The 12,968-nt window shown below is 42.0% G+C and overlaps 1 protein-coding gene across 5 annotated transcripts in view; it reads right to left on the bottom strand.

Annotated features, from left to right (window-relative positions):
- Positions 1-295: 295 nt before the first annotated feature.
- Positions 296-12,968, bottom strand: part of STK33 (serine/threonine kinase 33) — a 139,934-nt gene continuing 127,261 nt past the window's right edge. For all 5 annotated transcript variants that reach the window (XM_037050137.1, XM_037050138.1, XM_037050139.1 and 2 more), the window contains one exon: positions 296-1,118. In XM_037050137.1, coding sequence (XP_036906032.1) covers positions 906-1,118 — 213 coding nt within the window. In that variant the 3' untranslated portion in view covers positions 296-905. The remainder of the gene's footprint in view (positions 1,119-12,968) is intronic.

Below are 12,968 nucleotides of genomic sequence, written 5' to 3'. Positions count from 1 at the left end.
GGTTAGAGTGCTGTCCCGATACACCAAGGCTGTAAGTTTGATCTCCTGCCACAGTATATATAAGAAGCAACCAATGAACACATAAATCAATGGGACAACAAATCAGTATTTGTCTCTCTCTCTCAAAGCAATTTTTTAAAAAGAGAGTCATTACGTACTCCCCCCTGCACCCAGCCTCATGACCTTGCCCAGAGATGTGTGCCTCCCTTTGAGGTGGGGGGCCACACTCCTAATTTGCATAGGGGCTAAGAGGACCTTATGATATTCACTCCTTGTTAACATAAAAATGAATGTGCATGGGTAACATCTATCTTTTATTGAGTCAATCAATACATTGGGAATTTAGCAGCAAGTTAATGGCAAGCAGTTATAAAGTCTCCTATTTTTCTACATTTAAATCATGTTAAACAATCTATAGCAACCTACCATCACAAGAACACACGTGAATGGCCGAGGCACTTCTGCTGTTATGCCTGTGGTAAGTTTATTAGTAATTTCCTAACAAAGTCTTCTAGTGCAAAGTGCACATAATAATTAGGAACCTCCATTACCATACTTGGCTCTCGTTTCCCCTATAAAGAATTGTGCTGAAATCAAAGAACGTGAAGTAAAACTGAGCAAGCACGCCCACAGCCTTGCTCTGAGGGAACATGCTCCTCTAAACAACCCACAAAGGATCTTGCGTCGGTTTCGACCGCAGCCCTGCCATCAAGCCTGTGGGTGGCTGTCCGTCAACGCCACGCTGCTTGGAGATAACTAGCTTCAATTTTAAACTGATGCAAACACACTGCAGGGCTCGGTGGAGCTAAAAGCTCACATAGTGCTGGGCCTTTACACATCCTACCCCCTCATTTCAGCACTAGAGAGCTGCTCTGGTTTTGTGCTATTCAGCGTTGGAAGGAACCTTAGAGCTTCTTTTTGGTTCTGGGCAGGGCAGAGGATTTAGGAGTGTATTTGGCTGTTGTTACATGGCTTGAAGTCACAGAGGGTTTCTCTAGTTCTCCCCTGATTCCAGCTGGAAGGAGTTTGCTGGATGTGGAGTTTGAACTGCTCGTGTCCAGGTTGTCCATGTTTCCCTTCTTACTGGTCACAGGAAAATTCTTTTTATAAGCAGTGGGCTAGAAAGAAAAGGGCTGGATTAATTTCCAGACACAAAGCAACACGCATCAATTCAAAGAAGCAAAGAAGTGCAAAATTGTCCCAGATTTGCAAGCTGAATACTCTCCAGGTGTGAGATATAAACTAATCACATAGTAAAATTGTTATTATGGCAAAGAAAGCCCCGCCAGCAGCTTCAGGAAAACGGGGCTGTTTAGTGTTTGGTGGAGAGCAAACTCAAGATACAATTTCAGACCCTTTGCCACACAAAGTGAAAGTAAATGTGTGCTGACGTTTGCATGGGGAGGTCCGTTTGCACACAGCTGTGCTTGGCTTGTCTCCACAGATTCTAGACATGCGGTGACATTTGCGTGGGTCCCCACAAGCCCATCTTGACTATTCTTCCTGCCTGGGTACAAAGCTGATGCCCAGGCCCACTCCTCACAGCCTCATGGTTCTCCGCATTGGCTCCAGGCACTGGTTTCTAATCCCCATCACACCACCAGGCTAGGCCTGCAGGCCTCTCGGAGCCTCGACGCCTCACTGCCATGTGGGGAGAGCGGTATCTGCACATCTACTACACGAGTCTATTATGAGAATGAGCAAGGTGGCGGCTGTGAAAGTACTTCATAGCTTTAAACCATGAAGCAGGTAGACCAGATTTTAATAGGCGACTGTATTTTCTCAGGTCACCTCACCCCACACGGAGGAGACAGTCTCTAATCCTGTCGGGAGGGAAGCAGAGTCTATTTTGACCTTAGACCCATTCTACAAGTGATCAGTTCTAATTAAATGACGCAGAGCACAGAGCTCTAAAGGTAGTGTCTCAGGAGTCGGACACCAGCAGGCCGGGGGCAAGACTTGGGGTGTGGTCCAGCAAGGCCTCAGTAGCCTGGGGCTCACCAGTGTGTGCTCCAGTCACGGGAACAGCGTGAGCACGTGGTGACGGGTTAATGACTGAAAATGAAAAGATTACATGTGACACAAAACAATGAACCGGGTACTTCTCTGGTCACCCAGGCTCCTGTGATCCAGGTGGCCATGTTTTGTGCACAGTGGCGGCACTTAANCAGTCTCTAATCCCGTCGGGAGGGAAGCAGAGTCTATTTTGACCTTAGACCCATTCTACAAGTGATCAGTTCTAATTAAATGACGCAGAGCGCAGAGCTCTAAAGGGAGTGTCTCAGGAGTCGGACACCAGCAGGCTGGGGGCAAGACTTGGGGTGTGGTCCAGCAAGGCCTCAGTAGCCTGGGGCTCACCAGTGTGTGCTCCAGTCACGGGAACAGCGTGAGCACGTGGTGACGGGTTAATGACTGAAAATGAAAAGATTACATGTGACACAAAACAATGAACCGGGTACTTCTCTGGTCACCCAGGCTCCTGTGATCCAGGTGGCCATGTTTTGTGCACAGTGGCGGCACTTAATATCTATGTGTCCAATGAGTAAACGACCTCCCTGGGCTGCAACAAAACTACAGGTCAGTAACGGTTTTTGGTGCCGGCATTTTAAGGAAGAGAAAATCCACCTGACGGCCATGTACTGCAGAGAGCCCTGAAGTACGTGCCTCTGCAGAATGACACTCTTGCATGACCTGACCACAGCGTATGCCAATTCTTGAACTGGTAATTTTGTTCATTGGAAAATTAATTTGTACAAATTTGGAAATGTAAACAGGTCCTTTCTTCACAGTTTTTTTCCCCAAGAAAACTTCTATGTTGCTTCTCTGTATAGTCTTTCAAGAAACAGAAAACACTTGAAGTGCATTAGCATTCAGTAACGTAGGGGGCGTCCTCTCACTGTAAACTCCTCTGCTCAGCAGCAGGGGGAGAGGACAGTGCCCACGGCATCGGCATCGGCATCGGCATCGGCATCGGCATCGGCATCGGCATCGGCGTCGGCCCCTGGCTGAAGGTAAGGGGCTTTGTCTACTGCGGTGTGGGTCCTGAAGGCATGAAATCTATCACGGAAATTTCAACTCATAAAAACTTAATTCACTTGACATACAAATCCTATTAAAAGGTGAACCTCACTGTAACCCTCTCCCTTTGACATTTCCACCTCTAGGACATTGAGGAAATGTTTTTCAACAGGTCCACCACAACTAACACTCTGGAGAATAGGAATAGACTCAGTCATTTTCTTTCTGATGCACGCGTATTCCTACCTGGTTGAGTGTTTCCATTCTTCTTCAGGCTTCCTTTTGTTAATTAACGTACTTGAGTCATTACACTAAATGCTCTTACCAGAAACACACAAGTGCCTGTTTTCTTACTTTGTTTTCAGTCTGGTATTTAATACATATTAAAACTGATACTATCAACCATATATTAATGGAGCTCCAAAACTGGCCTAAAACTGGGTACAGTGAAATAAATCACAGTATTTGTTCCTCTGCTCCCTGGTAACATCAATGCAAATCCACTTACCTTTATTCGAGTGTTTATCGCTTACCAGCTTCTGTGCATATGTGTGCTTTTTGTTAAATATTATATGTGTGTACACGTTACCATGTCTCTTTGCTAATGTGAAGCTGCACGAAGTTTGGAAAGCAGTCATAAGAACCATCCTAAAGACGCCTCTCACATTTCCCCTCATCGAGACCGCTCTCCGATGCCAACCAAACAGGGTGCAGGCGGGCCCTCACGCGGCCCTTCGGGCAAAGCGTTACCTTCCTCCACCAAGAGCCTAAGTCTCTTGTCTCCCTGGAACATAACCAGCCAAGGCAAATTCTGGTTTCTGGGTTTTTCTCTAGCAACATGAACAAATCTTAATTTTTCAGGGACACAGATTTTAGGTTATAGATTAATTAAATTTAGCTCTTTTTCTGTTCTTATAGTTGATGGACTTCCTCAAAGGTCTGTCATGATTATAGTTTGACGGTTTTATGGGTCATAGAGAAAGCAAAAGTGAAACTGCCAAGGCTCCAGGAGTTACTAAGACCTTGCAGGTCATGAAAGGCCAACAGAAGCTGAAGGGCTCCCATAAGCTGGTATGAAGGGGGAGAGAGACGAGAGAGGAGCATCAGTGCTCAGGTCTGAGGGAAAGAGTCTAAAGGGTCATCATGCGACTGCTGGCCATCATCCCTAATCCCAGAAAGCGGACCTGCAATAAAAATCACTAGACGAGTCCCTGCAGACACTGGTACACTACGGCACAGTGACCAAGAAAACCTGGCTATCATCAGTAAGCACCTTCGAAATCAAAGGAGAAAAACCTTCTATCCTTATGTAAAATCATGGAGAATTAATACCCGAAAGACTGCAACCAGCTCGAACAGAAAAAAGAGACCAAGAAGGTTTACAGACAGGCTACTAATCTGATTAGTGAGTGGAGGTTTCTTTACAAGAGAGTTCTTCAGTCTCAAAAATATAAAGAATTGGAGGACCCACGTAATCACAATCCATAAAAGAAGGTTTCGGCACCGGAGCTGGACAGCATCTCGGAGCGAGGCCGGCCGGCAGGAAGGCAGGAAGGCCAAGTCGGGGCACCACTGCCCTCGCTCCTCACTCCGACCGAGCCTCACCTGACAGAGCCTCGCCCTTTGGGACTGCTGAAGGGCAGCCGGGCCTACCGGGGGCGGAATGATGGCAAAGATGACCTTACATGGTTCCCTGTAGTTCCATCTTTTAGTAATACAGCACCCTTGGCCTGCTTTCTCCAGCTCATATTACCAGTCTTGAAAAGAGGGCATCATGTGTGCAAGGGGAGATACGTAACAAGAAAACTGGACTAAATATACATATTTCATTATTCACTGGCATGACTTTAACCTGATGAACTCATCTGGTGATAATGGATGCAAAACCTGCAAAACCTCTGGCTTATCCCTGAAAGCTAATACCAGTGCATGATTACTAGAAACTGCTACCACTTCTCTGAATTTTGAGTAAAATATATGCTATTTAAGTAAAGTGGTTTATCACCATAGCAACCATTTCTAGAGTCACACATTCAAATAATAGGCCTGCACAAGGTGCAAGTGACAGAACATTCTGATACAAGTTTTCCGCTACACCGTCGGCTGCAATGGTCGCCCACTTTTGCTCACGTTCCCGTGCTTTTCAGAACGGGAAGGGAAAGACAAGCAAAGAGAAGAGAAACTGACTTCCAAATACACAGATTCCTTCCCCTATAAAAAGCTGGGTCCTGCATGGAGCTAATGAAAATAAAAACTAACTTGCAAATTAGAGAGATGTAAACATCTCTTCCTTTTTAATTAAAGTATAATTTACATACAGTAGAATGAACAAGTTTCAAGTGTACAGTTTTATGAGTGTTGACAATGCACAGACTGGCATAACCAACATGCCAATCGAGAAGTAGAACAACTTCCTAGAAAGTCCCCTGACGCCACCTCCTTGTCAACTCCCTTCTATCCCGGGGCTGGAAATGTTTTGATATTTTCCAATATAAGTTACTTTGTCTTTTCTAAAACTTCATATAAGTGAAATAACAGACAGTATGTATTTTAGTTTCTGACTTCTTTTGCATCATGTTTTAATTGGAATTTTTATTAAGATAATAGATTCTATACCCTGACTGGTGTGGCTCAGTGGAGTGGGTGTCATCCTGCAAACTGAAAGGTCTACTGGTCCTGCTCCCAGTCAGGGCACAGGCCTGGGTTGCAGGCCAGGCCCTCTGATTGCGGGTGGTGTGAAAGGCAACCAATTGATGTCTCTCTCCTATGTCGATGTTTCTCGCCCTCTCTTTCTCCCTCCCTTTCCCCCTTCTAAAAAATAAAATCTTTAGCCTGGCTGAGGTAGCTCAGTGGATTGAGTGCGGGCCTGTGAAGCAAAGGGTCACCGGTTCGATTTCCAGTCAGGGCACATGCCTGGGTTGCAGGCCAGGTCCCCAGTAGGGGACACATGAGAGGCAACCACACATTGATGTTTCTCTCCCTCTCTTTCTCTTTCCCATCCCATCCCTCTAAAAAATAATAAAATAAAATAAACAAATTTTAAAAATACATTCTCATGGTATTGTATCATGTTTTTGAGATTCATCCATGATTTAGTATTTTTATTGTCAAGTAATATTTGATTGTACATATATGATATAATTTGTTTATCCATTCTTCTATTAATGGATATTTGGGCTGTTGCCAGTTTAGGGCTGTTTATATATAAAGCTGCTATAAACATATTCTAGAAATCCCTTTTCAAACTTACACTTGGGATTTACTGCGTAAATGGTAAGTAAATGCTTCACTTTATAAATAACTGCCAACTGCACTCCCAAGGAATTGTACTGTTTTGCATTCTTACCAGCAATGCAGGAAGATTCCAGTCACTCCAATATTTGCTGAAAGTTGGACTTTGCAGTCTTTTTAAATTTGACAATCCTAGACTGTAGTATTATATCATTATGGCTTTTCCTGATATCACTGTATTTTCTTGATGACTAATAATCTTGCACATTTTTCATATGCTTATTGACTTCTTGTATATCTTCCTATCTGAAGTATCTGCTCAGGACATGCCTGTTTTCAAAATTGGGCTGCCTTATTATCATCGACTTGTAGGAATTATCTTCACCCACTGGATACAAGTCCTTTGTCAGATATCGTTATTGCAAATATTTTCTCCCTGTCTGTGGCTTTCCTATTCCTCTTCAATATCTTTTAAATGAACAAATGTGTTTATATTTGATAAAGTCCATTTTATTCATTTTTATTTTTATTGCTTTTTTAGAGAAAGAGAAACATCAATTTGTTGTTCCACTTATTTATGTACTTATTGGTTGTATTGATCTCCAGTCAGGAGATATAAATGCATACACACACACACACACACACACACACACATACACACATACATACATATGCCCCTCCTGACTGGAGCTCAAACCCACAACGTTGGCGTTTCGGGGCAATGCTCTAACCAACTGAACTACCTGGACAGGGCTTTCATTTTATCCATTTTTAAAAGTGCTTCCTCTGTTCTAAGAATTCTGACTACTCTCTGGTTGGAAGACACTCTCCCAGGCCTTACAGTTTAACTTTGAGATTTAGGTCTATAACCCGCCTCGAACAAATTTGTGTGTACAGTGTAAGTTAAGAATGTCAAATTTAATTTTTCTATATAAATATTCTATTATTCCAGTACCATTTTATTGAAAAAACCATCCTTTACCCACTGAATGACTTTACATCTGTCAGTAATCAATTGACTACATAAGTGTGAGTCAATTTCTAGGCTCTTGATTTGTTTTATTCACATATCTGTCTAATCCTACACCAACACCCCACTGCGTCAATGACTGCAGCTACACAGTGAGTATGGAAATCAGGTCATGTAAGTTCTCCAACTTTGTTCTTTTCAACTTGTTGTGTTCTAGCTCTTATGCATTTCCAAATGAATTTTAGAACTATTTTGTTAATTTCCAACAGAAAAGCAAAAGGCCAAGATTTCAACTGAGGTAGCTTTAAAGCTGTAATTTGGGGAGAATTGACATGTTAAAAATATCAGATCTTCTGCCCTGGCTGGTGTAGCTCAGTGGATTGAGCACGGGCCTGTGAAACAAAGGGTTGCTGGTTCGATTCCCAGTCAGGGCACATGCCTGGGTTGCAGGCCCAGATCCCCAGTGTGGGCCACAGGAAAGGCAACCACAGATTGATGTTTCTCTCCCCCTCTTTCTCCCTCCCTTCCACTCTCTCTAAATGAATAAATAAAATATTTTTTAAAAAATCAGATCTTCCAATCAATGAACGTGGTATATCTCCCCATATATTTCAATACTCTTCAATTACACTCAACAATATGTTGTAGATTTGGGTATAAATGTATTACATATTTTATTAATTTATAACTAAGTACTTTATGTTTTACAAAAATATTTTAAATGGTATTTTAAAATTTTGTTTTCCAGTTGGTCATTGCTAGTGTCATCTACAAATAGAGACAGTTTTATTCTTTTCAATCTACATAACTTTACTTCTTTTACTTCCCTTGCTGTACTGGTTAACATCTCTAGCATATTAAAAGTAAGTAGAGCCCTGACTGTGTGGCTCAGTTGGGTGTGTCCTACAAACCAAAAGGTCACTGGTTTGATTCCCGGTCAGGGCGAGTGCCTGGGTTGCAGGCTCCAGCTGGGGTGCTCGCAGAAGGCAACCAACCAGTGTTTCTCTCTCATTGATGTTTCTCTCCCTTTCTTTCTCTCTCCCTCTCCCACTAAAAATACAGTGATACCTCAGAAATTGTCAGCTTCAGAACTCATTAAACCTTGTACTCATTGCTTTTTGGTAAGAAAAACACGTTTCTGCACTCAGAGTTTGCTCGGGACTAGTCGCACTGGCTAGAACTTGAGAGTCATGATGCCGCCCAGAGAAAGAAAACGCTTCAGCGTTCAGCACTCATCACATGTTCTGAATGAGTTAACGTAGAGTACCAAGGCACCACTGTAATACTAGCTTTAGAAGTTTCTGGGTTTTTTTTTTTTTTGGTAAAGATCTCTCAGTATGTAAAAGAAGTTCCCATCTGTCCCACTCTGCTGAGGGTTTTTCTCATGTTTGATTGTTGAATTTTACCCAATTTTTTTCAAAATTAATGAGATAATCCCATGGCTTTCCCTCTACCTATTAATGTGGTAGTTACATCAGTTGATCCTTAGATGCTAACCCAAACACACATTCCTGGAATATACTGTACACTTCATCATTATGCCTTACATTTTCTATGTATTTCTGATTCAGCTTGCCAATATATTTTTTAAATATTTTATTTATTTATCTTTGGAGGGGAAAGGAAGGAGAGAGGAAGGAAACATCAATGTATGGTTGCTTCTCGTGCATCCCCTGCTGGGAACTGGCCCCTGTGGGGAACTGGCCTGCAACCCAAGCATGTGCCCTGACTGGGAATTGAACTGAGATTGTCTGGTTCACAGGCCCGCGCTCAATCCACTGAGCTACACCAGCCAGGGCTCAGCTTGCCAATATTGAGTTTCAAATTTTCAAATTTTTGCATCTATATTTATGAGAGATAATGCCTAATAATTGTCTTTTCTTGTAATAACCCTGTCATGTTTTGGTATTAATGTTATGTTAACCTTATAAATGTGTTGAGAAATATTCCCAAGAGTTGGTATAAAAAGCTTTCTCTTCTTTCTTCTTTAAATATTTGGAAGAATTTAATAGTGAAATCATTTGGGACTGCATTTTCTTTCTTGGAAAATTCTTAATCATAAATTCAATTTTAAAAATAAATATAGAACTATTTAGATTTTCTATTTTTGTGCATCTGTTATGATGTTTTTAAAAGGAGCTTTACTCCCATATTTACTCTTGCCAATGACCTCCATATGTTCCTGCAGCTAAGTACTTCCATCTGGGATCATTTTCTCTTACCTTGAATTTTTTCTTTTACCATGAAATTTTTCTTTTAGTATCTCTTATAGTAAAATATGCTGGTAACAAATTCCCCCATCTTTTACATACCTGAAAACATTTTTATCTTTATATTTGAAGGCGAATTACCACTAAAGAATTCCAAGCTAGCAGGGCTTTTTGTTTTGTTTTTTAGCACTTTAGTGATGCCATTCCATTGTTTTCTGGCTTCCATGATTTCTGCTAATGTGTCAGATGGTGCTCCTTTGATGACAATGGGGTTCTCCCCTCACCCCACCACTGCCCCAGACTGGGTGCTTTTATAATCCTCCCATTCTGGTCTTAAGAATTAGAGAACAGCATTGAAAGCAACCACAGACACCAGAAAGTACTGAGAGAATCTCTAAAAGGACACAGGCAGAGAAAGGGCGTCCTAAATTCTGCCCAGCTGAGGATACAGGAACTGACCTAAGCTTTGAACTGCTGGCTGAGAGACAGTTTGCCATTTGTGTTCAACCTCAAAACTGCCTGCTAAAACAGAAACATCAACACTTTTTGGAGGAACAGAGCTGAATCCAGAGTCAGCACAATGTAACATTTTCAGTGGCTAGGGTACATGCGAAGTTACTTAACAGAAATAACAATTGATATATTGACACAGACCCCGAGATGACCCAGATGTTGGATTAGTAAACAAGGATTTTGAAAAATAGTTATCACAACTATTATCAGTGCTGTTAAGAAAAATATTATTTGATGAATAAAGAAGGTATCAGCAGACCAAATTAAAATTTTAGAATAAAATATAATATGCAAAATTAAATATTACACCTGTCAGAAGACAGGTTTGATAGGAAAATAGAAATAACAGGAGAGCAAACCTGAAGATAGATCACAGAATATATCCAATTTAAAGAAGGGATTGATAAAAAAAAAAAAAGAATACACCTCAGTGAACTACAGAACAATATCAAAAGGTCTAACATGTGAGTAGAGTGAAAAAACTTAGGAAAAAATAATGACAAAATTTCCAAAAGATACAGATTTACAGATTCAGGAAGTTCAGCAAACCCTAAGCTGAATAAATGTGAAGAACATGCCTGGAAATGTCATTGTCAAACTGCTAAAAACCAAAGATGAAGAGAAAATCTGGGAAACATTCAGGGGGTAGTAACACATTACACACAGGGAAAGGACATTTCAAATTACACATGACTCCTTATCAGAGAAACCGGAAGCCAGAAGGCAGTCGAATAACATCTTTAAAGTGTGGACACCAAAACACGAGAAGACAGAATTCTGTAAACAGAAAATATCCTTCAAAAGTTAAGACAAAATAAAGACATTCTAGATAAAAGAAAACTAGGAGAATTCATCACTAGCAGACACACAATACAAGAAATCAAAGGGAGTCCATCAGGCCGAAGGGAAATCACATCAGATGAAAGACCGGATTTTTAGAAAGGAAAGAACACCAGAAATAGTAAATATCTGGGTGACTATATGACAGCTTTTCTTTTTAATTTCTTGGAATACATATGACTGCTTAAAGCAAAAATTAAAACATTGTTTTATGGGGTTTGCAATTATGTAGATTTCATACATGTGACAATTAGAGCATAAAGGCAGGAAAAGAGATGATTGCCCCAAATTAATATACCTGATTGAAGCACATTAGTAATAAGCCAACCTGATGGTTGCTTCTCCCCAGGGAAAGGCGTATGTAGCACATCCTAACAGCTACAGACCCTAAGGGGGACTAAGCAAAAGCCAGGTTTGGGAAGCCAGGGAAATGACTGGAAAGGATTCACCAATCTATCCATTTAATTGTGGATGCCTGGTTGAGTCTGTGGTGGTGAAACCTGAGCCCTTATGTGGGAGGTTCCAGAGCAGGTAAAATGGGGACCTTAGTGCTATTGTCTATGGAAGTCTATGAATCCGAACTAGCACCTGGCACTGCAAACAGCATTATTAGGTCAAAGAAAAATGGGGTCAAGATTCCTGTTAGCACAACCAATCATTTGTACCTCTCTTAGTCAGCTGTTGCTGCAGTCATGCTCCTGGGTTTGGAGGTCCCCAAGGTCACCCCCAGGTTCCATGATTCAGTATATAGTTGTGCTCATCGCTAGGATTTAGTACAGTGAAAGGCCATACACAATTAGCAATGGTAAAAGGCTCTTGAGGCGAAGTCCAGTGGAAACCAGGCTCAGGCTTCAAGGGCTCCCTTCCATCACACGGAATGCATTTAATTACCGCAGCAGCAGGTTGTGACAACACAGGCAAGATGCTGCCAACCAGGGAAGCTCTCATAGAGCACGCAACCCAGGGTTATTGCTGGGAGCTGGTCGTGCAGGCAGCCTCTGCCTTACAGATGCCAAAAGTCCAGACTTCCAGGAGGAAAGCAGGTGTTCAGCAGAAAGCATATTGTACAAACAGTTTAGGCAAGATGAATCATTCCTTATTTTAAAAAAAAGGATTTTATTTATTTATTTTTAGAGAGATGGGAAGGGAGGAAGAAAGAGAGGGAGAGAAACATCGATGTGTGAGATACATTGACTGGTTGCCTCTCACACGCCCCCAGCTGGGGACCTGGCCTGCAACCCAGGCATGTGCCCTGACTGGGTCAAATCAGCGACCTTGTAGTTCCCTGGCCAGCACTCAATCCACTGAGCCACACCAGCCAGGGTGCAATGAATCACTCTTATCAGTTAATGGTAGTAACCATCTCAAAACCTCAGTTCTCAGAAGCCAGCCAAGGGCCAGCCTTGCAAACAAACCTTTTGAAAGATAGCAGTGTGGGCCTGCTTTGTTAACCCCTTTCTGTACAACGACATAAGAAACAACTACAAAAGTCTTATATCGATAGAAATTAATTTTTCTCAATTAGCTGTAGGGCTTGGCTGTGTTAGGCTAGACTTTGGGCTTTGCTTTGGGTGCAGGTCTGCTCCACAATCCCCTGGGTTCCGAGACCAGGGGCTCCCTGCAGGCGTGTTCTCCTCATGGAGGGTGGCAAACATACACAGAGCAAGCTAAGTCACGCAAATACTTTAATGTCTCTGCTTACATTACACCTCTTCACATTCCATGAGCCAAAGTGAGTCATGTAACTCAGACGAACATTAGTGGAGTGAAAAAGAAAACTTCCTTTATTTATTGTAATAGGGAGAGCTGCAAAGTCACAGGGCGAAGGGTGTGAATGTACAATCCCTTACAGGGAGGGATTAAACAAGTGGGAAAAATAACACCATCTACCACAGTACACTGGGGACCCCACCAAACTCAGAGGACAACTAAGGTTGGAAGCATCACCTTATTGCCTTTGAAAAATTCTTAGTTTGTTCACTAGTTTATTCTAACACCTATAGCCAAAGAAGCCTTGAAACAGGCAGGCAAAAATCACGCAATTTTAGTAATAGTCTACACAAGTTCTTTAGCAATATAGTAATAAAATAAGTTAACATTAGCCCTGGCTGGTGTGGCTCAGTGGACTGAGTGCCGGCCTGAGAACCAAAAGGTCACTGATTTGACCCAGTCAGGGCACATGCCTG

This window comes from Sturnira hondurensis, unplaced genomic scaffold (genome assembly GCF_014824575.4).
Source record: "Sturnira hondurensis isolate 20B ecotype Veracruz unplaced genomic scaffold, ASM1482457v3 Scaffold0006505, whole genome shotgun sequence".
In the NCBI taxonomy this organism is placed as follows: domain Eukaryota; kingdom Metazoa; phylum Chordata; class Mammalia; order Chiroptera; family Phyllostomidae; genus Sturnira; species Sturnira hondurensis.
This window is presented reverse-complemented; position numbering and strand designations above follow the sequence as displayed.